The sequence below is a fragment of the Falco rusticolus genome, chromosome 7 (genome assembly GCF_015220075.1).
Source record: "Falco rusticolus isolate bFalRus1 chromosome 7, bFalRus1.pri, whole genome shotgun sequence".
Classification (NCBI taxonomy): domain Eukaryota; kingdom Metazoa; phylum Chordata; class Aves; order Falconiformes; family Falconidae; genus Falco; species Falco rusticolus.
Window position 1 is genome coordinate 10,460,582 of NC_051193.1, and position 23,835 is coordinate 10,484,416.

A 23,835-nucleotide genomic window follows, 5' to 3' on the forward strand; every position below is an offset into this window, starting at 1 on the left:
TAGAAATACATCCATAAGAGTGTATGCTATAGCCAAATGGCATGCCAAGCTACAAGCAGTGTTTTGTTTTGGGTTTTTTTTTGACATATTCTTGTTACAAAGCAGGGTTTAGCTTTCTGGTTTTGCATGGCACTTAAAAATATTTCATGTTGCCTCCACCAGAAGAATTTTCAGGATAAAGATTTTTTTCATATAGTGTGTTAGGAAGTATACAGGGTGAAAAAGTTGTGATAGAAGACAGACTTAATTGAGTTGGGATTGTTAGAGAGCAAGGACATACAAGTAGCAGACATCAGAGGAAGTTCCCGCATTGCCAGGGTACAAAGTCACCCGCAGCAGCCCTTGTAAAAGGACTGAAAATGCACATTAAACACAAACACTACAAGAGTCATTCTTCTTCTTCCAGCTTTTTAATGTGACAGAGAGAACAAAAACAAAGTCCATTGGAACAGCTGCAATTTCCAGTGACAACCAGACAGAGATCAAATAAAATAATAATAAAAAAAAAGCAGAAAGGTTTCCAAAGAAGAAAAGGAACCAAGGGACTGGAATTGGCTATTTCACACACAGAGTTGACAGAACATCTAAATGAAACATTTCATTAAATGCACAACACTGGGTGCTATTTACAGTGGAACTTGCAGTGTGTGTACATTTATACAGCACTAGCATCACGTACATCAAAGAAATTTCTTTCGTTTTGTTTCCTTTGCGGTTCCCAGGATTGATTCTTCCTAAAAACAGCATTTGCTAATACAAGGGTGAGAAATGGAGGAAGAAATTTGATGGAAATATAACGTATAGGGCGGCAAATCTACATAAACCTAAAAACGTACTCTCAGGTTTTGTGTGTCCTTTGGAAAGTCAAAGGACATAAGCAGGGAACATAAATGGACCTAGGGCCTCCTTAGCAGTATCAGAGTATACTCTGTTGTTGGAGGTCTCAAAGCAGGACCTGGAAGAGACCTGCACATCTGCAGAAAGCTCAGCCCCATGCAGCCTTGCTCTGTGCCCCCATGTGAACGCAGCCTTGGGGGCTGGACCACTCCCAGGCTCGGGGAATATCCCTTAGTGCATCTCTCCAGTACCACCACAGGACATCGGGCTGCCTGACCCTTCCCCAGCGTGCAGAACATCTGGCTCTGCATATGGGTTTTCCAAGTGTGATCCTTTTCTTGGTCCAAAAGATCTTGTGCACCACCGTTTATGAGTCACGTAGCATTTCAAGGGGCTGAGGCTCATACGGGTGAGGAGGGGATCACCCCACCCAGCACAACTGGCAGCCACCACCAGTAGGATGTAGCAGAGCCAAAGGCAGAGGCAGAATCTGTCCTGAACAACGGAAGTAAAGGAATAGGTACGAAACAACCACTTAAATCAACAGGGAATATAAGGAGGCAGAACTCTTACCTTAATGCCACAGGTCTTTTATAACAGTAGCAACAGTGCTTTGTGTTCCTCAAATGTCTGTTTCTGCATGCTCAGAAACTCGGTGACGAACCCCTCCCGCGACCCCCGCTGCCCTGCTGTACAGCTAAAGACACCGAGTGACAGCAGGCCACTTCGGGTGCCCTACACCCACCCTTCCCGCGCCACAAAGTCCCTGTACTGGTGTGTGCCACGCATGCAGGCAGGGGTCCAGCTGTCCTCTAGAAGAGGTCTTTGGGATTTAAGGCAAGTCCCCTGTCTTGGTCCTCTGTGCCCCTGCTGCTACTAGTAAAGTTCATGAATCCGAGGAAATAGTGCTCTGCAGGGATCAGTAGTGGACCTGTGGTCAGCAGTTTTCTCTGTGGGTGATCCAGTGTATCCAAGACAAGGAGATTTTTCACTGTGGCAGACGTAGGCAGGGGGGACCGTTGGAGGAGGCATGCTGGCCCTTGCGCTGCAGGTGTTTTTTTTGCTGATTTTACAGTCGAAATAAAGCCGAGCTGTCAGAGGAGGTGCCTGATGAGAAATCTCCCCCTCTACGGACCTCCAGGGCTCTGTGGCTCAGGCTCAGCCCAGCAGGTAGTCCTGGGCTTGAAACTGAGACCCAAATCAAAACGCAGCCGATGTTGAGGGGACTGCACCATCAACCGTTTTGCTCTGGAGAGCAGTAGTGCGAAGCCTACGCTGATTTACACCACGACAAGGACAATAAGCAAACACACCAGGAGTATTGACTAAGCCTTGTTCACACTGAAGTTGGATGGGAAACGTCAGTCTGGGTGTCACAAAGGCAAATGAGTTGGAGCTGTTGCCCTGGAGTTCTCCGTTAGGGAAGGAGAGGAGCCAGGCTCTCCAGGGCGAGCCATCTTCTCGGCACGGTGCCTGAGAAATTGCCTGTGCCTTTCGACTGAGAATAACGGGAACCCAGGGTCATGAGTTCAGATCTAGATATCTAACTCGTAGGTATCTAAGGCTAGGCAATGCGGTTTCTCCTTAGCTTTTCCTTTCTTCCTTCTCTGCTCACTGTTGTCCTTTCCCAGGCTCCTGTGTACCAGCTGCAGTGTCTGTTTGCCCTTTCCTATTAGATCATGAACTCCCTGGTCCATCAGGGAGAGGAGCCGTGTCCCAACACATGTGCATCATCCTCTACACCTCAAGTGACTGACCCATGCATTTTAGGGGTGCAGAGAGTTTCTACATGTAGCCCAGGTGACATTGACAACAAGATCCTATTGCTCTTTACCTTGTCTCAGCTAATCTCTTGCAGGCGAGGTTTAGCAGCCTGTGAAACAGCCATTCTCTAAAGAAGAAAGGTTTCTAAGATTGGATAATATTTCCTGATATTACCTTACCATTTCTATCCCCTCAAGACCTCAAATTCTTCCTTCTCCAAAAATTAACAAAGAAGTTTTGCAAAAGAAATTATGTCATTAGTGTCACTGTAAAATGTCAATGGACAACAAAACCAGACAGGTTTGCTGTCAGAGCATTGGATGATACGTAAATGAGAGCGCTTCATAAAATAAATAGAGACAAATTCTGGCTCCACGGAGGAGCAAAACAGAGTAGTCTAGAAAATGAAATAATTTTTTCACCCTATTTGTAATGTGGTAATTGGCATGCACAGCCCAACAAAATTGATGAAACATAAAGACCATGGTGATCTTGTGTGTTGAAATACATATTTAGCTGCTTCTCCCATACAAAAGGACCAGACATTCTTAAAGAAAAAAAACAACAAACAAGAACCCAAAACACATTCTGGGCTACGATTCTCAACAGAAGCTGTGAACCGCTGCCAAAGGACATAATTACATTCACTCCTACCTTAGAGAAGGAACCTTGCTGTTTTGAAGACAAATCAAAAAAGGCCCTAAGCTACCCATAAAATGAAGAAATGAGGCATAATAAGCTCAGTTATTACAGCAGCTTGTGATTTTATCAATTTCATAAACCTCAGAATAAATCTCAAAAATCCCAAATAGCCCATTGTAGCCTAGCTGCTCCATAACTATTTATCCCTGATTGATGCAATGATAGAAGTGATGCTCATTAGAGGGTTTTGCCTCATCATCAGATCTCATTGCTTCCTGTGATCTAACCATGCTCTGTGTCCTTCAGCTGCACCAGCACTGGCTCCCACGACTGCGTGGGGCTGCCCCTGGTGTCAGCTGTTAGTGTATTTGACAGTCTCTGTGCACCTGAAGGCAGAGGTGTTATACTTCAGTCCTGCTGGATTTCAGCCTAGTTTTGAATGTTTTTTTAAAAAAAAAAAAAAAAAAAAAAAAGAGGGATCCAAAGAAAGTTAAGTAGGAAGGTCATTAGCAAAAGTACAAAAGAACTTTTTATGTCACAAAATTTCCTGGTGAGACAAATTCCCTGTGTTATGTGACAATTTCTGATAAATTCTGGTCCATTGCTGAGTTTGTTGAAAGGTCTACTTAACATTATCTAGCCAGTTGTGAGCATTGGTGTGTTATTTTACAGTATGAATTTCATTCTTGCTTCCTAAGAAAAAATATCCAAAAATAGACAACTCGCTTTGCTTTGAGGTGCAACAGGACTTAAGTCATCTGATAAAAAGGGCATATGAATTTCAAAAATGGTCTTTACAGGTTATCAAAGTTAACCGTGCCACTTAATGGGGAATTTAATGTTCTGTACAGTGAAAGCTTGCTGCATGCATTCCCTGTGTAACAAGTTAAATGGCTTTAAGTAACTGTGCTTACAGTGTTTCAATGAGACCCAAGTAGATAAGAAAATCAAGCATCATATTCTTTAAATAATATGGCTAAAATGCTGGTATATTCACAGTTACCATACTCTAGGTATTAGACCAAAAATCCCCTATTTACACTGGATAATATGTACACATTTGGTTTGCAGAATGCTCCAACATCATATCAATTTCTCCTGTGAAAGCTGTAGGAAAAAACCTCTTAATCATCATAGAAATATATATTCCCAGCCATCAACACATTTCAATATTTGGTGTCTGGATATAAAGAATGAAGTGTTACTAAATTGGTCATTACTCCAGATAATCTCAAATTATTTGGATTATTTTTTAGCGTCTCTCTGAAGATCTTCTTAAGGGTGCAGAAATCAAAAATTATAAATTTTGATAGCTTATCATTTCGATGTGTGTATGTATGTTTGAAAGTATGTGCAAATACATATATATATGTATATAATTCTGTATATATTCCTCTCCCAGACCAAGAAGGTGCCTAGTGATTCTCTATGCCCAAGTAAAGACAGTAAAGGGCTTTGAAACCCTGATTCTTCTGAGTGCGCCGATCACCCATCCTCATATCCTCCAGAAATCAGGACTCTCACTCTTCCAGACAGTTTGGGTGGTAACTCCAAACTCAAGACAGCTAGTGTCACTAGCCATATCTGTAGCTCTTGTCCCTATGGCTGTAGCTCGCCTGCAGTAGGGTTGTTACCTGCCTCCCCTTTGGATGCCCTCCTGTCTGAGCACAGCTGCTATGAATTGCCAAGGGGTGCTGGGCAAGGCAGGCGGCATCTCGCAGCTCGGCAAAGGCATGAGGGGGGCAGCATCTGTTCTCCCGTCGGACACGCTCGCACCCACGCGGGCGCACACATGCACGAAGCCGCTGTTGGCGTCTTGTGAGGTTACACTGGGATGGAGAGGGCAGGGGCAGGCTCCCCGCCGAGGCAAGGTTAACCCGAGCTCTGCAAGGGGTGCGGGGCAGCTGCATGCACCAGTCGTGGCTGTAAAAGGGTCAGAAACTACGGGGGGGGGGGGGTTATCCCTTTGGGCTCTTCTTTCCCTCTGCCATCTCTCTTTGAGGTATCAACAAAACAGGACAGCGATGGACATTTTGATTGTTCCAAACATGGCTCTTTTTTGTTCTTCTTCTACGCCTGCCCCCCCGGCCCCCCTGGCCTCAGTTGCTCACATCAGGACCTGTTCTCGAGTCTCTGGCAGGCGCAAGGCGAGCAGGCCACCTCCAACCAGAGCAGAGGAAGCCAGAAGGATGGGAACCACCTTAGTTATCCCTACGAAAGAGGCAAAGATTGAGTTCCCCAGGATGGCACCAAACTTGCAAAGCCCATTGAGGATGCCAAAGGCCGTTGCCCTGTGGGGAAGAACAGCAGAAAGCAGTGGTTAGGTGGGAGGTTCTTGGCATAACTACAGAAGATCTGGATGGGTAATTTTGTGGATGCTCTTATGTTGCCCAGGCTATGCTTCTAGCAAGGAAGGCCAGGCAGAATAAATAAATAGATAAACAGAAGTCTCTGTTTTGCATGTCTGTGTGAATAAGGAAAATGTCTGTGTGTACTCGTTTCTCCTTTTCATCTCGGCTTCTGCCTAGCCCCAGAGTGGCCCACTGTGTCAGCCTTTGCCCTTCCCCAGGACAGCTGGCCTCAACCTGCTCTAGAACTTGGCAAATCCCTTCCAAGCGCTGGCTGGAGTGGCTTGTCACCAGAGAAACAACCACAGCTCTCCTCCAAATCCCGCTTCACCTGGCAGCTAAAAGCACACTGCCTTCAAAGCACAGTCCTTCTCCTTACCTCCTGGCTTCCTCCAACAGCCTGAAAAAGGCAAAAAAGGCTGATAATGATGTTGTAAGGAAAGATTTCATCAGCAGCACATTCTCCCAAAGTTTCCTGTGCTGCCCCATCTCCCAAACCATTCTGTGCAAGTGGTTGTCTCCAGGTTGTGAAGGGAAAGCTGTCACAGTGATGAGCTATGACAAGAGGCTGGGGGACGGTCTGAAAGACCAGACCTCCATGCACGTTCATGGAGATGACAGACTCCATATTTTATTTGTCCAGAATCTCCATATTCCCACGTGACTCCCTGCATACAAGCCACCATGCGGAATTAGGTTTGCAAATTGTCTATGCTGATCCAGTACAGCTGCAGGACTACCCAGTGGTTAAGGACTGGTGAAAATAATAAAAAATACACATCCCCCATCTACATGTATCTAGAGTGACTTTTTTTTTTTTTTTTTTTTTCAGGAACCAAGATGACAAAGTCAAAGGGTGGAGACTAAAAGGAGACATATTCTGAGCACCTTTTGTCAGTGGGATATAGCTCCACAGTGATCACGTCCAGGGCGTTCCAGGCAGCGATGCTGGCCCCGCAGAAGAGGCACTGCCAGCCAATCATTGCCGACTCGCTGTTGCCGAAAAAAAGGAAGAAGCAGCACACTGCTGAGATCAACATCGAGCCACCTACAAGGGGAAACCAAGAGAAAAATGTTGGCACGAGTTTCCCCTGTCCACAGTTGAGCAAACACATTTGTTGACAAAGATGGCTTTCAAGCGACGGTGTTTCACCCCAAAACAAATTAAATCTGCAGGAATCCAAAAATACCTTGATGTTGCCTGTCTGTATTTTGCCGATGCTGGAAACCAGCCTGAAAATGTTCTCAGTGACCATCTGATCTTGCTGATAATCCTGCCCTATGAAGACTCTGAAGACAGGCTTTTCCAGGCAGGTTTCCAGCATCTCAGACTTCCAGATGGACCCAGAAAGAGCAGAGGCAAGTAAACATGAAAGTCAATGAGGAGGAATCATTGTGAAGGTTTTTCAGCTTGAATTTTGAGTGAAGAGCTGGTGCATTTCATATCATATTGAAATCACTTGACACATTTCTAGTCCCAATTAGGATAATTTACAGTCAATTGTATGAAGCATTTGAGGTCTCTCTTAATTATAAGAACATCATTAGATTTCATGGCACATTTGCACAGGAGCCATAATTTTATGAACATCACCGAGGGAGAAAGTGAGAACGTTCATGCTCAGTTAGGCACAGTTCAGATTCAGAAATACTAATGGCTACATCACTCCTTGTTCCCCACTGGGAATTTCCACCTGAAAGATGCAATTTTCACAAAATCAAAGTATCTTTCACTGCAAAGTTCTGTTGTTGCTGAAATATCTCCATTTACTACCAGAAATCCATTTTGTTTGTTTGTTTGAGGTTTTTTTTTTTTTAATCAATTTGATACCATCCAAAATAATTTGCATGCTGAACTGCAACTGAAATGCTTTATTTTGGACATTAGGTTGCATCTCGCCGCTGTGGTGCCCTGTTTATGAAAAGTTGTTGTGCAGGACTCCATATTCACTTCTCCTCCATGGGTACCTGGCCAAACTAGGTCCCCCACCGTGTGGTGTGGACATTCCCCCTGCTGAAGAGGTACAATGCAGCGTTAGGGTCACCACGCGGGCACCAGGAGATCTGCTGATGGGCACAGGAGAGGGTTTAGGGGAACATGACGGCCCTGAACTGAAGTCCCAGCGAGGCACATAGCACAGAAGTGAAATTCCGTTTTCATGCTAAGCTGACCAGAAATAATATGTTCAACAGAGTGATATGGATGGGATGCCAGAAGGCTGTTTCAACTGAAAATTCTGTAGTGAAACGTTTCAATGCGTCGTTACTAATTTTTGTTCTGTACTTTTCATTCTGCAGAAGAAATAAGCATTTAGGATTCCAGCTGTCATCACAATTCTAGACAAAAATGCTGACGTGTTGACATGTTTGCAGGGTGGACAATCTGATTCTCGTTCAGCTTTCTTTAATTTACTCCCCACAGACCCACTGGTTTGTTTGGGTCTTTTCCAAATTCACTACGTGAATGGTCATTTCCCCCCTAGCGTATATTCCTGACACACTGCTGGGGTCATTTGGCTTACCTTAACCTGTCTGACAGTGAGGCTAAGCTAACTGAACATCCCTCTGTTCTCAGAGGAGAAAGAGAGAGGAGAGCTTGGGAGAGTGATTCATCCCTCATCCTTGAGCCACAGCACTGATTTTATTAACTCACTTGGCTGTCCCTCAAGGCATGATTCCCATAGTACCTGGAGAGCAAGGTCTGAACCCTGGAGGAAGAAACACCAGAAGTTTCCAAAGTAATCATAGAGCTGATAAGGTGATAACTTATTACCATATCGCTAAAGGGTGGCATCTTGCTTGGCTGTGACATGGCCACTTAATTTACTGTATGCTCTCTGAAGCTCTTTGCAAAATCATTTGAAAATCAGAAACTGGAAGAGGGAACTCCTGGGCTGTTAAGCGGCCACATCAAATAATATTTGTGAATATGTATTGCCACAAGCAAAGCATTTATTTCTTTATACAGAGTGCTATGGACATCAGCATCAACTCAAGAGCACCGAGAGGTCCTGCTTCAGCTCTGACCCTGTTGTGCTGAGCACTGGATAAACACGCAGGCTTTGACATAAAAGCCAAAATAAAAACGGAGGATGTCACAGATACACAGAAAAGCAGGGTGAGGAGGTGGGAGCAGGTAACTTGCCCAGTGCCACAGAATACAACACTGCCTCATCTTTTTACCCTTCTGCTTCTTTTGATATGGGAATAACTTAGCCCCACCTGAGCCACCTCCCCTCGTATTGGTGTGTGCAGATGCAGCGAGACCTTCTCACTGACCCTGGCTCTTTGCAGAGCCATGCTCCCACCCACGACCTGTGCCATGCACCCATCGTCCCCACTCACCGATCATCTTTATTCTCCCGATTTTGTCCATGAGCAGCGCAGAGATGATGTTGCCCGGCAGCACAGACAGGCTGCCCAGGAAGCTGACCAGGTAGATCAGGAAATCATTGTCCTCCTCAAAGTCGAGATGGCAGCCTTCCTTCTCCTTCAGAAACGTGCTGTTTATGAGCCTACAGTTGATGAATTTGTGTTCGTAGAGATCTGTGAGGGAAAGAGGCAAAGTCTTGATCCCCTTTCGTACAGCAGCAACAGAAGTCAGGATCAAAAACAAATCAAAGATCTGAGAGGAGCGCCTCATCAAATGGAAATGGCCAGGGAGTTTTTATTTTAGTGGCAAACTCTAGCTGTATGCTTGGCACCTGGTGGGTGTGAGCTCATCCACTCCTTTTATTTGTGGAGTCACCTGGACCAGTATCCCCAAGCCACAAGGACGGGGCAATGCAGGCTTTTGCTTTGATGGCATTATGGTTTGTTCTCTGAGTAGAAGCAAAAAGCTTTTTCAGAATGGATTAATGAATATTTTACTGCTTACGATCATCAACCACAGGTTGGTTAAAATTATAGTTTAAGCCACATTTGTTGAATCAAGCTGTTAAAGTGCTCAGCATTTTGTCATTACTTTAACCTGCCAAGGTCTGAGTGCAGACTTTTTGCATTTCCCATGCAGATGCCCATGACACCAGAAGCCATGTGATTAAAAACACTGATGGAGCAACCTGAAGACTCCTTCCAAATGCATCCCCCTCTTTTTTCTACTATGACTCTCATTACACAGAGCACACACACAAATGCACAGATGCTTATCATCCTTTCTCCCAGTATCTGATAAAAGACTTCCTGATTACACAGATGAGACCCTAGCAGGAATCCCATTACCAGTATTATAAAAGACAGTAGAGATGATGGTGCAGTTTTCGAAGAAGGTCTCGCTGGATGTCACATCTTCGAAGTAGCATTCCTCAAATAATGAATCCTCAAATCTTACTTCCTTGAATTTCATGCCAATAAATCTGTGGGGTAGGAAACAGAACTTGAACCCGTGCCTTACATTATTTCCTACACTGTATAGCAAGTAAGGGCTGTTTCAGGAGTCACAGCACCAAAGGCAGTTTCTAGGGTCGTTTACAGAAAAGGCATTGCTTGAATGTATAACTGTCCTTCCAACTCCATGCTTACTTATTTTGTATTTTAGTAGGACAGAAGGGTTTGAAGAAGGATTTTTTTTAAAGAGAAATAGGCCTTTCAGGATTTCTGGCAGTTTTTCTATTCCTCAAACTAGTCCCATCTAAGAAAACGTGCTTCTAAGGCTGAGTGTACACAAGTCCTCTCACATTCACTACTAGTCCATCTGCAGAAGACATAATATCACTCACCGCATGGCATTTTATTTGTGAGCTGACCTAGCTGCCTTCTTTATTCCGCCCCTTCCTCCAGCATAAATAAAACCAGACATTATCAGGAGCCCATTGAAACATTTGGTGAAAGGCTTCTGAGAGTTGTTTAAAGTCAAACTGATTCTTTAAGCAAAAATGCAGCAGGGTTTCTAGAGTGCGGGGAGATTATCTGCGTTCTGCTTGTAACCATCTCTGTTTGGGGACTATTGCTTATCCTGTAACGAAAACAGATTACGCTAAAAATAATCAACTGTGTCAGGTGATTGATTTCTTCTCTGATGGGAAGCTTGACATGTCTGACCTGCCTGTCTGAAGGATGACACAATATTGATTCACCTGTGAAATTTTGCAGGCACAGTGAGAAGATGTATTAGTTAATGCACAGGCATGTTTGGAAGATGTAAGGAGCTATTAAGAGCAAGCATTATTGCTCTAGTTAAGGAGGCCACGACTGTCACTGAATAAAAAGCCTTCTAACATACTCTGAGAAACTTAATTGAATCGAGCACTTTACAACACCATGTAGCATGATGGCTGTTTACATCACTAAATGAGCACTGCAGGGTTTCTTAACTGAAGCTACTAACAGATATTATTAATGCACAAAGTACCACAAGAAGACTATTCAAGTCTTTTGCTCTGTGTAGAAGGTCTCATAGGTTACAACAAAACTTAAGCTGTTCTGCATTTGCTCAGTAATGGTCTGTGATGTATTTACTCCCAAAGACTGTTAGAAGTCCCTCTCTTGCAGTCTGCTTTCTTAATATCCATCTTTAAAAGAGCCACATAGCAACGGCCTGGTGTTCAATGGAGTTTTAACTCATTAACTCCAAGGGCTGGAGGGAAAACGCAGCTATAAATCATATTGAGATATGCTCTGGGCATTACTGGAATGGGCTTGATCAGGTTTTAAGTTTGTGAATTGGAGAACACCAAGGCAGGAGAATAGTGAGGTACATCATATCTTTATGCCTTCATACTGCAAGGGTGCTCAGCATCCTTAATTCTCAATGGACTTAGTGAGAACTGAGTATCTCATCTGGGTATGAGATAAGGTTCCCTAATCCCAAAACGTGACCACCATCCACATCTCATCAGACTTTGTTTGGCTACTCGATAGGCAGGGGAATAAGAATTATGGGGCTAGGTTTATACTGTCAAGCACAGCTCGTTGCTGCAGGGAAGGTCTCTGAAAGGACATGGGGACACATGCTGAGGTTCCCCACCGATGTCTATCAGATATATACCAAGGAAACGGAGACAAATATTTTCTGAGGAGAGAGGAACAACCTGGCTGGGCAGTGAGGCATGGTTTCACCCGTGAAGATTAAAACAATGAGTGCTTCGTGTAGTAAAGAACACCGAGCGGGACCTCCCCACACAGAGCAAGGCAGCTGGAGCAACACTCTGCCTAGCCTATCTGGGGCAACTGGATCGCCAGTGGGTTTACATGGCAGTATTTTTCCCACACATTTTATTGGGTTTTAGAAAAGTGATAGTGGCCTGCTAGAAATCACGAGGATTTATATCGTTGTGGAACATAGAGTGATTGGGGTGTGGATGCGGAAGAAAAAACCACCAGGCCCACCCCAAACAGGAGAAGAAAGGGAGGAAAGCAGTGATGTTCCGCTACAGTGACCTCCCTGACTTCAAAACACTAGAAGAGAAGGTGACGCACTCCTTCTGGGGGGAGATGCCGAGCGGTGTGCCAGAAGCACAGCTGGCCGGGACACAGCACGCACTGATGGGCTGCAGGATGAAGGCAGGGCAGGTCACACTGAGGACTTCGAGAGAAAATTGCTTTTCCTTTTGGAAATGAGGCAGCAGAGCAGTCTCACAAGCGATGGGCTCTGCTGCCCAAGACCAGTAGATGTCAGTGTGTGCTCAGGGAAGTCACCCCTGCACCCAGGGCTGCCCAGCCAGGTGGGTGCCCACCGCCCCCCTCCCAGCGAGGGGCTGCTGGAAGCAGGGCTCCTCACAGGCATCCCCTTGGCTCTGGAGATGCCAGTGGCGGGGGCAGAGTGTGTGAAAAACAGGATAAAAAGTCTATTGGTCTGTGGAAAACTGCCTTTGGGATCTGAGAGATAGAAACTGAGCATCCAAAAGAACAACAGAGTTTTTCAAGTTGTTGGGGGGAAAAAAAAAAGTTTTCTAGAAACGTATTTCATTCCAAATGCATTGAACCAAGTTCTGTTCACTTACTTATCATTTCTGTATTCCCCATTTCTATGGATCTGGTTTTCCAGGGTGAAGTTAAAGGTGAAGTGTGAGACTTCCTCCTCATCAAATATCTTCACTCGGGATTCATATGCCTCTTCTTGGAGATACCGGATCATATCAGGGAACCAGACGATAAGGCCATAGTAACTGTAGCAGGATAGGAGACGTACATTACGGGTACAAGATACTGACACTGCAAATATTGTGGTGATTTTCCAATGATCTACTTCGTAACTTGTAAACTTGTTAAACTCCTAATGCAAATCCATTTCTGATACAAATTCGTGCTCAGCCCTGACACAGGACTAAGCAAAGTGTCTCCCTGCTGGACACACTCAGCTCATCTCAGAAGCATGTTGATCCATTTTCATGCACTTCAAGCAGAACAATTCATTTAAGTTTGATTCCTTGGCTGGGAAATAGAGCAATGTGCTATCCTTGCTGCCCAAGAGACTAGCAGAGCAGTAGGAAGTTTGGAAACTTCTTTAAGTGTGGTGTTTAAGTGAGAGTTGGACTAAGTTTACTTGTAGTTTAGGTTCAGGCTCACCTGAACAGTTTTGACCTAGACTAAGGAACAGCTGAGAATCAGGTAGGGTTGTATCTTTTTTGTGTGGACAAGATCAAATGAAAGATCTAGGGGTGAGAAAGTCAATATACTACCACCCTACTGCCCACCTCTCAAGTCCTGGTCTGTTCAAAGCACCTTGTACTCTTATAAGCAATTAGAGTGATCAATGGTTCATAAGAGAGCAAGGCTTGGTACACAAAGACTCTTTAAAATAAGACCAGGATTAATTTTTAATAGTTTATTTAAATGTGTAAATAATTATTCAAACTCTGAGGGCCCTCTAGTTTCTTGAAGAAGTTAAAGAAGTACCTTACCTTAAGGCCATTGTAAACCAAACCACAGCCAGCATCAGTGTGTTCATCCTGTACTGGGCTGTTAAACAATATAGCACGTTGTCCCAGACCTACAAATCCATGAGAAGGAATGAGCTGCCAGGACGCCCAAGCAGACACTTGGCTGATTAATTTCTGAGTGCATCGTAAATCTAATGTCAGTAAAAAGGGCTCATTGGAGGAAGCTCAGATGTGTGGCTTATATTCAGTGTTTGTTAAAAACCATATTTATTGAGATAAATGACTTACAAAAAGATCACTTAGCTTTGTGCCAGGGTACTTGACCTGAAACGTCTGTAATGAGCTGGGGGGCATGACTAGGGCTGGGCTGATGCGGTGTCTCAGGTTATATCAGTAAATGTGGATATGAGCCTGTTCTCGGAGCCTCTGATGATTTTGTCTTTTTAAATATATGTATGGTCTCAGGGGCGCTTTCAAACTGAGCTAAAGCTCGCTGAAGAGGAAAACCCCAAACTGCTGGCACTTTAGGAGGGGTAAGATGAACACAGGTAGGGATGAAGCCAAGCAGAGCAGGAGGCAGACCGAGATATGTTCCTCTTGACCCTGCAGAAAACACTGCCAGGAACATGAGGGGACATAACTCCTCATGCTCTTCACCTGCTACATAAATATAGTAGTAGTATAGCACCTGAACTGTTATTAATTAAGAAAGAGTCTCATTTACTTTAAGCTCATCCTTCTACACTAGAAGATCTAGCAAGATTTTCCACAAAGTTCTGCATGGACATAGGTAAGCAAGCATAGTGTGTGTGAAAGGCCAAATTAGCCAAAGAGACAATATACCACTGTTAGACACTCAGTCTCAGCAGGACCAAGGAGCAATCACTCTTCTGAATCCACTGTGGGTGGTAAAATCACTTGGGCTTGGGGGAGAGGGAATCAATCAGGAGAGTCAAGTGCTTGGAGCTGTGGCTTGTCCTGGAAGCTCTGCACAGCGGCACTACCGTGAGGCTCACGGGGCATCTCGGGGCCTGGCTGGCAGTGTGGGAGTTTGCAGCTGCACACATCTGCACAGAAAGTGCAATGAGATTACAGCCCTCCGCAAACACCAGCAGATGTTTTTGAGTGAGAGTCAGGGTTTCAAGGCACAGTGACCCAAAGCAGCGAGGCGCTGGAGCCTGAAGCTCAGAAGCCCTTGTGGGATGTTTTTCCCTCTCTTTACCTGTTTGAAAGTAGTCGTGATTCTGACCAGCCACCGCTGGTACCAGGTCCCTGTTGAGCTCTGGATTTCAATAAATTCATCTACTTGCTTTGGAGTTTTGATATAGGAAACCTGGAAAAAAGAAAATAAAAAGGAGAAAAAAAAATCAGACTGAAGTTTCTAGAATCGATTGTGGGTAGATTTTAAATTCCACTCTCTTCTGGGAAATGTTTCCACCTGATACCACTTACTACCTCTTTCTTGAATGTTATCACTAACAATTGAGCTAACTGATCTAATTACAGCAAGAAATTTTATTACGGAAAGAAGCCTATTCTCCTTCCTTCCTTTTATCCACCCCTCCACCCTTTCTCTCTCCCTCTCTCCATCCATAGAATGTTTTAAGTGTATCACATCCACTTTAATCTTTCATTTATTGGCTAATGTGCCTTACTTCTCTATCCCTTAGGCTCCCACTAGAAACTGGGAATAGGTTATTACAGTAAAAATTATCTCCAAGATCAGCCACTTGTATCTGCATCAAACAGCACCCACAGAATCTCTTTCTTCAAAGACAACTGGCAGGAATATTTCTCATTCAGCACCTTTTTAAGTACCACTGGCAGAACTTCTATGACAAATGAACGTGTAGATGGGAATCTTTGCATCTGAAAATGCATCCTGTCATCAAGTGAGCCCACACCTCACAATCAGTGTACATCACCAAAACAGTCTGAATTTTCAACACTGAACACCTGGATGGCATAAAAAACCCCTTTAAAATGGATCCCAGAAAATATTTGCTCAGTAACTTTAAATAAAGGACATAGTCAAGGAAAGCAGATCTGTTTGTAAACACAACAAGGAGGTGAAAATTTACTGAATAAATTTCTGAGTATGAATGGGAGCCTTGGCTCAGCTGCGGAGTCTCCGTGTTCTCTTGCTGGCACTGTTTAAATGTCAGATCTGGAACTGTCCCGGTACCAGCTGACTCACCATAAACTGGCAACTTCTGGCCTATCAGAAAAACAGAAAATCTGACAGTTTGTGCTACACCAGCCACACTGATTGTCCGCCCATGCCAAGGGATGTCAGTAAATCTTGATTCAGCCAGTGCGCCATATCGTGAGGTGTGATACTGAGATCAGCTCATGCTGTGGCAGTCATGACACTGTTGGATGGAGTAATGAGCACTAATGAATGCTGTGCAGCTGCTCCTTCGTTCTCTTACTCAGCTCAGACTCTCACAGTGCCCTACTTTAACATAGATACACACACACACACACACATATATTTAAGTTTGATTCCTCTTTTCCTGCTGCCATGCAGGTCTCCTTCGCCTTTGCTATGAGGGTTCACGTTTGTCAGACGGTTGGTAGCCTAAAAATAACATCTGCTCATTAAGTTCCTATCTGAACCTGCACACAACTCTCATGCACAGATATTAAACTTTAATTTTCTTGCAGGATCACTTCTGAGGGGCCCTGTTTCATGACAACCCTTCTGAACATGGAGCCTTGCTCTCCTTGTTCCAAAAGACATACTTTACAAACAACCGTATATCCTTTTCTCCATCCTTTAAAAGCACATGTAGTCTCATCTTTAAAAGCATAAATCAAGAGCTATTCCTTGGCTGGCTCCCTAGGAGTTTACAGCTAAATTATGGTAATTTGCAACTAACCCCAGCATGCACCTTTTACCTGATTTTAATATTAATGAAGTCCACTGGTGTGACCTTTTTCACAACAAGCAGCAGACTAATGAGTAATAGCCACTCATCCCACTTTCCCTTGGAGAGATTAGAGATCGGCTATGAGGCAGGTGGAGTTTGGGAAGCTCATTAGAAGGTACGTGAAGTTTAATCAGAGTTTGATTAGAAGCCAGAATGGAGAAAGGAGTGACTCAGATCTCCCACATGACTAATACTCTTCTTGTTTGGTCTTACTCTCTTAGAGCAGAATAAATAAGCATGTGTGTAATTGGAAAATCACTGGTCTATGCACTGTAGAGTAACACCAGAAATTAAGAGTACTCACTGCAATTCACAGGATTGACTAATTCTTGAAAAAACAGATTGGCATCTAATTTTAAATGCAAAAAACCTATCTCAGAGCCCTTTTTCTGATGTCTGGGAGAGTCTGGAGAGAGTCCCAAGGAGGAATAAATTGGTGCTGTGCTGCGCCAAGGAAGGTATGTCCAGCTTTTCTTTTTACATGCTGATGGCTTTGCTAAACTCACCGTAAACACCCTCTCTGGCTCACCCTTGGCCCGCATGTTGGTGTCATGAACTTGCTTGAGGATCATCCAGGCTTCATCATGTTTACCTATCTGAAAACACCAAAGAAAAGGAAAACAAATGTTGGAGTTGCCAGCTCTGTAATTTATCAAAGCATAGAGAGAAACCAACTCTAGAGGTCCAATACAGTGGAGAAGAAGCACACATACAGCACTGGCTGCATTAAATGCAAATAGCTGAAATCACAGTTTGTATTCACGGAGCGCAGCATCTCTGTGCTGAAGAAAGGAGTTACCCTAAAACTGTTCTGAGGCAGAAGAGGAGTCAGAAACAGAGTTTTAGAACCAGAAGAAGAGGAGATGGATGAGGAGACCTGAGCTCTAATCCCACCTCTGCTAAAACTTGCAGGGTTAACTTAGAATCATATCATCACAGAATTGTTTAAGTTGGAAAAGACCTTTAGGATCATCGAGTTTAACCATAAATCCAGCACTGCCAAGGCCACCACTAAACCATGTCCCTAAGCACCACATCTACATGTCTTTTAAATACCTCCAGGGGTGGTGACTCAATCACTTCCCTGGGCAGCCTGTTCCTGTGCTTGACAACCCTTCTGGTGAAGAAATTTTTCCTAATCCCCAATCTAAACCTCCCCTGGCACAACCTGAGGCCATTTCTTCTTGTGCTATCACTTGTGACCTGGGAGAAGAGGCCGACCCCCCTCGCTGCAGCCCCTTGCAGCAGCTGTGGGGAGCGATAAGGTCCCCCCTGAGCCCCCTCCTCTCCAGGCTGAGCACCCCCAGTGCCCTCAGCCACTCCTTGTAAGACTTACGCTGCAGCCCCTTCACCATCTGTGACAGGGGAGTAAAGAATACTTGCTTAAGATTTCTGAGGTTTGTGTATTTTACTCAGTAAATTGTACTCTGTCCTTTGCTCTTCCACCAGGATTCAGTAGTTACATACCCAAACTCCGTGAGATGTTTTCAAAATGACTTGGTTGGACTTATAAAATTCCCAGTCCTCATCACCTTCTTTCTGTACCACATTTGGCAGTGAGGCACTAACCATCGTTGATTGACCCTGCAGTCTATAGTCTTTGGGGTTCAAGCAATTTGTGGAGCTAGTGTAGACATGTAGGAGTGGTTTTGCCTCTGAGCTTATGCTGTGCGTGTGCGAGGGAAGAAAGACAGACAGACAATGGCACCTTAGGGACCAGCTATTCTCTGCTAATATCAGACTGCAACGTTCAGATTAATCACATTACCTCCAGCAAAAACCGCGGGCTTTCAGGCATGAATTTCAGTGCCACCAGGGAGGCGACGCAGGGCAGGGAGCAGACAAGCACAAAGACTCTCCAGCTGTGGAAGTGGTACTGGGTTCCCATACTGAACCCCCAGCCTGGAAACAGAAAGAGCCAAAAAATTTTAAAAACTGACCAAGAATTCTGAGGTTTTTCTTTCCTAAACCAGCTCTGAAATTTACAGCCCTGTATGACGTGGAGACAGGTTGAAAGTTTGCTAGTCTGAGTAACGATGGCTCTCAGAGGCTCGAAAGCGTGCTCAGTGGATAACAGCAAGTAGATAGCAGCAATGAACTTCATGTTCATTACGGAAAATGGTACACACTTGCACAGGCTCTGCCTTTTAAAAAGCTTCTTTTATCTTTGAGTTTAGAAATCATCCAGTGATAAGAATAGCTCCACACAGCTGTAGGCAAGTACGGCTGGGAAAGGGCAGAGGAATGAGGGCCATAATTTATTGCTGCTCAGTGATGTTACAAAAAGTTTACAAAGGTTAAATCTTCTCTGATCTGAGAGGCATGTTAAAGACAGCTCCTTTCCATCTCATACGTCACACGGGTATTTCACATTTTATGGAAGTGAGCTAGGAAAGCAAGTTTATTTTTTTCCAGACCTGCAAAACCTGAGCTGGGATTCCAAGTTAGAAGAATCAGGAACCTAATCCCACATTTCAGATTCCCCCTCTCCTGCTTTTTTCCTGATGTCTGACCAGGTCAAGTATTCCCCTGCTAAGAACTAGAAAGTACAGCATCATTCTTACATTGTTCCATTTACATTCCCTAAGATCAAATCTGAGAAGTATTTTTTAATTCAGTGTTTTTCTATAAACATTTTCATTCGCATAATAAGGAAGTCATCAAGCAATGGTTTCTGCAGAGGTCTCATCTGAGTCAGCCATGGTGCTCTACTCATTTCACAAAGTTCCAAAATAGTAGGTGGAACACGGGACACCAAAAAGAGAAGCTATAAGACCACATCAAGAAATAATCTGAAAAATAAATGTAATGTAAGTACATCAGGACTTTTTAAAACAAATGTAGTTGCATATAATAGAATTATTTCAACCACTACGCAGTAAGTTTGCCTATTTGTTCCAATGGTCTGTCATATCAATCAAAAGCATGAACATTTCTTTATACTGAGTGCACTTTAAACACGGTAAAAATGAATTGATAGGTAGCTAAATGTTAGTGTTTTTCTTCATGGTCTTTGTGGCCTGTCCTACTTTCCTCAAACAGGATTTTGCAAACAGCTGGTGTCACTGAATACTGAGGGAATTAATCTTTTCCACTAGATATTTGCTTCTGATGTTTGCCTAGGATATACAGGAGTTACAAGGATACCACGTGACATGCAGACTTTTGCTCCTCAGATTATGAATCTCTTTCGGAGTACATCCTTCTACTATTTCCTCTCCCACTTCCAGCTCATGGGCAGGGAACCCATTCCACTCCTGAACCTATTCAGGTGAAGTCAGATGTGACTCCAGCCTGTCACATGCTGGGGAGATGTGTTGCCAGATACACGCTGGCATTTGGCTAAGGAAAAGAGCATGTGCTGTTCTCACTGATGTCATTCATTGTACCAAGTAATTCCCTGATTAAAGTTATTTTTGATAACTGGATCAATTTTTGCAATATAATCTCGGTCCAGTTTTCCCTGAATGCACTGACATTTAGATTAAGAGCGCAGGCTCTAGCAGTATAATTCAAGGGGTATATTTGAAGCTTTTGATGCAAAGCAGCCCTCGCCAGTCCTATTTACAGCCTTAGTATCAATCAATCATTCGTGCAGTCAATTTATCAGACCTTTTGTGTGCACTTCAGGTGTCTTTTATTTTCAGTGTTTATGCTGTGATGTGTAAGGACCGACTAACACTACCTGTGCAGGGGTTTGGAGTAGTGCAGTGATGCAGGAACGTGGTGTTGTCAAAAGTCAATAGCACAAACCAATTACCGTAATGTGGGATGATGCTCCAGGCCATTGCTGAAGCAAAAATGCCACCAATCATCCAGAACATGCAAAGCCAGCTCAGGTGTTCCCCCCTCTTCTCACGAGATAGGAATTCAGAGAAATAGGCAAACACGATGGGGAGGGTACCCCCAATACTGAGGAGAAAAAACAGCACAGGGGAAGAATAAGAGTCTTCTATGATGTCTTTGTAGTGAGGATTGCACATATAAAGAGGGAAGGTCACACTCACAGACACACTACACAAAAGTGAGACTTGTAGGAGCAACGCAAATCTCTGTGGCTGGACTGGTATTAGACATCAAAGATAAACAAGATGCTTCTCATGCTCTGAAAACTGAATTTCCTCTACAGTTTATATAAAGCCAGTGTAATCCCCTGCTCTTCACCTCGACATCTTCTCTGTTGTTATCTTGTGATCCCTCATTTTAGGGAGGCAAAATACAGGCAGGCGATGGGAACTGCTGAGTGTCTCATTGGAGGCCCTGGCAGTCAGGGCTGCAAACCCAGGTGGGCATTTCTCAGTCTCATTCACCTTTCTGCACAATTTGGGCAGTACCAGAAGAATGTCAATGACTAAACTTTCCTACCACTAACGCTTTAAGGGTCAAGAGTGAGGTAATGCAACCACACGTGCTGAACAGTAGTGCCATCCCAGCTTGGTACCCGAGATGCATCTCCCGGGCAGCCTTCCTTCTCCTACCCCACACACCCAGACCGCTCAGCTGTGATGGGACTCCTCCAGGACATGGGGTGGATTCACCAGTTACCCACCCGAGGCCCGAGATAAGGCGGCAGAAGAGAAAGAATCCGTATCCTTGGACGAAGGAGGAGAGGAACGCGAAGGCAGCATTGATGGCAAGTGATATGGTGAGGCATTTCTTTCTTCCCAGTTTATCAGCAAGGCCTCCCAGCACGACAGCCCCTGCCATCATTCCTAAGTAGACTATCAAGCCTAGAAGTGAGAGAGAGAGAGAGAAAGAGAGAGAGACTGAGTTTGGTAACCAAGTGGAAACAGTACGCAATGTAGAAGCAGATTTTAAAGCTCCTGTATGGCAGCTGATGTCAACCCAGCATACTATGTACTAAAGTAGATACCCCACCCCCCTCAGATTAGCTGTCTCAGGTGCCAGCTCTTTCCATCTCTGGAACTTAATTTCCCCACCTTGTGCCCGTTAGCTCGCATCACTCCCTACTGCACTGCATCATGCAATACAGACATACCCCCGTCTCACTAGACCCCCATCTTTCTTTCCCAACCTTACGGCTTACACATCCCCCGCACGTAAGCAATGGCCAGGCATAAGCAGCTTAGGATGCACGTGTCCCAGCTATGTGCCACCAACAATACAACAGAAATCTGATGTCTTAACTCTGCTAACCCCCCTGAGCACAAGGGGGTCATAGGGAGGAGGCTGCCTCTGGCTGCTGTTTGTGCTTGGAAAGCTGTGGGAGCAGAGAGACTGCTAAAGCATGGCTAGATCTCTGCAGGTTACCTGTCCTACCCGTGCTTCCCTCACAGTATATCATCTCTTTCATCCTCTACTTTTCCTAGCTTTACTTGAAAGGAGCAGTCTGTTACTGAGACTCACCTTGTGTAGCACAGCTACCTCCTTCGCTACTGAGCCAAGTTCTGGCTTCTAACTAAAAGACAACATACAGAAAAGAGTGCAGTCTTGTTATGACAATTTCAGGAGAAGGGTGAACCTACTGCTTGTCTTGACAGTTTGCTCTACAGAGTTATCACTCTGACATCGTTAAGAAAAATGGTTTCTTCTTTTTAACTCGGTTTCATTAGATCTTCTCTAGGGGATCCTCAAAAGGCAGTTTCAGTGACTACATTTAGTGCCAGGCTGAACAGGAGAGAATGGTTTTCTTCTCCAAACCAAGTCCCTGTACCCAGCTCACTGTGCTTGCAACTGTGGTCTACAGACACAGCAGTTGTCCTTGGCTCTTCCGCCACCGCCACCAGAAGGGCCATCTATTATATTACCTTTTCCTTTATGCAGGTACCAGTGTAAATAGCACTAATCAGTAACGATCAAAGGTCCAGGAATATTTTTATTTATTTATTTTGTCTGCTTTCCAGATGCAGCGACTTTGGTGAGCAATAGCTCTAGGAAGGACCACAAGCTATGGTCCTTTTGCTGGCAAAATTCCTGTTGAAGCCTGCAGGTGTTATGATGTGAAAGGAAAGCAGGATCAGATATTAAGCATTTAAAATCTAATAGCAATCAGTGCTAGGGAGTTGGAAACATTGTTCGGCTAGAGTGAAATGATCTGCACTGCTGTTAAGTAGTAACACCTGGGAATTGATAATTGATCAGTCCAGCAGCTAGCAGAGCATGAAGCTGGTCTTGGAAGGCTGTATTGGTGTGTGGGCTTCAGATTTTTGTTTTAGGCTTCCCTGTGAAGAAGTTCTGTTCATTCTTTTGAGCCATATAAGGGTGAAAGGGATCAGGCAGGAGGCTCCTCTCTCGAAGGCTCCTCTGAAAAAGCCCAGATGAGGCAAGACCACAAGGAGACAGGTTATCAGCAAATGGGTCCATGCTACTGAAGTTATTCTGAGTTTCACAGTGCAGAAGACAAAGCCCTTGATGCTTTCACTTGCTGTGCGTGCCTGCGGCTGCCTCCGCCTTAGCATAGCAGGACCAAAACGCTTGGTGACCAGGTGACTTTACTGCATGCTCTGATGGCTCTGCCAGCTGCTGGCGTGGAAGGGCTTGGGGCAGCACATCTGTTGCTGCATTGGCAGCTCCATGGCTACTGAGCCGCACATGTCTCAGAGCTGCTTACTGCAAGCTAGTGGTCTGCAGAGTAGGAGCAGCATCACCATCACCACATTTCAGAAGAAAGTGGTGGCAACTGCTGTGCTTCCTGGGGAGCACAGAGGTGCAAGAAGCTGTTCCCAGAACACCTCCTGTGTCATCTCACACACCATAGGCAATCTATGCCTATAGGCTGCACAGTCATGCTGTAGAGAACCTGACACAGCCTGATCATGGCTGGATACGATCCAGAGGAGCAGAATTATGTCAGGATGGAGGAATATCTGCTTGCTGGAAAGCAGAACTTGCAGTGCAAGTAGTTCTTGAAGGAAAAAATGATGCTTGGAGATGTTTGTAGAATGCGGTCATGTTAGGTTCAAAACCCAGCTGAGCAGGGGTTGAAGGAAATGCCATAACTCAAGCAGCAGAGTTCCCTGCAGCCCCGGATCCTAGTGAAACCAACAGATGCTGAGCAAGTAAATACGCTGCCTTGATAGGAAACATTCCTTTTCACTGACCGAAGAAATGCAGCTAAAAGGAACACTTTTCAGGCACGGCTGAAGAACATCCCTTTGGAGGGTCATTCCTCACCTTGAACCAAACGTTTACTTCTCTTGAGAGCCAACATCTTCCCCAGGACCTGTTCTGTCAAAAATACATCACCTGGGAAACAAGGTGATGATGAATTTTTTTTGAAGTCTGTTAATGTTTAAACAAGATGATCAGTCTGATGGCTGAAGGCTGTTCTGTGCCATCCAGCAAAGCCAAGGACTAATGCACAGAGTTATTTGGCAGCTGTTTCTGTCTTTTGATTGCAAATACCTACACTAGATTTGAAATGCATTACTAAATTAAAAGCTATGCAGCAGAGATCCATTACAGCATCTGAAGGATGCTTGTCTCATGTTGATCAGAAGTGGGAAAGTTCAGACTTCTGAAATCTCCCCT

At 44.5% G+C, this 23,835-nt stretch overlaps 1 protein-coding gene across 2 annotated transcripts in view; it reads right to left on the bottom strand.

The window, feature by feature from the left end:
• Positions 1-394: 394 nt before the first annotated feature.
• The window catches only part of SV2B (synaptic vesicle glycoprotein 2B), a 70,242-nt gene continuing 46,801 nt past the window's right edge, over positions 395-23,835 (bottom strand). For both annotated transcript variants that reach the window (XM_037395855.1, XM_037395854.1), the window contains 11 exons: positions 20,894-21,074; positions 20,105-20,256; positions 18,113-18,246; positions 16,851-16,940; positions 14,634-14,744; positions 13,433-13,521; positions 12,533-12,697; positions 9,813-9,946; positions 8,937-9,137; positions 6,480-6,639; positions 395-5,534 (listed from right to left, as the gene is read on the bottom strand). In XM_037395855.1, coding sequence (XP_037251752.1) covers positions 5,351-5,534; positions 6,480-6,639; positions 8,937-9,137; positions 9,813-9,946; positions 12,533-12,697; positions 13,433-13,521; positions 14,634-14,744; positions 16,851-16,940; positions 18,113-18,246; positions 20,105-20,256; positions 20,894-21,074 — 1,601 coding nt within the window. In that variant the 3' untranslated portion in view covers positions 395-5,350. The remainder of the gene's footprint in view (positions 5,535-6,479; positions 6,640-8,936; positions 9,138-9,812; positions 9,947-12,532; positions 12,698-13,432; positions 13,522-14,633; positions 14,745-16,850; positions 16,941-18,112; positions 18,247-20,104; positions 20,257-20,893; positions 21,075-23,835) is intronic.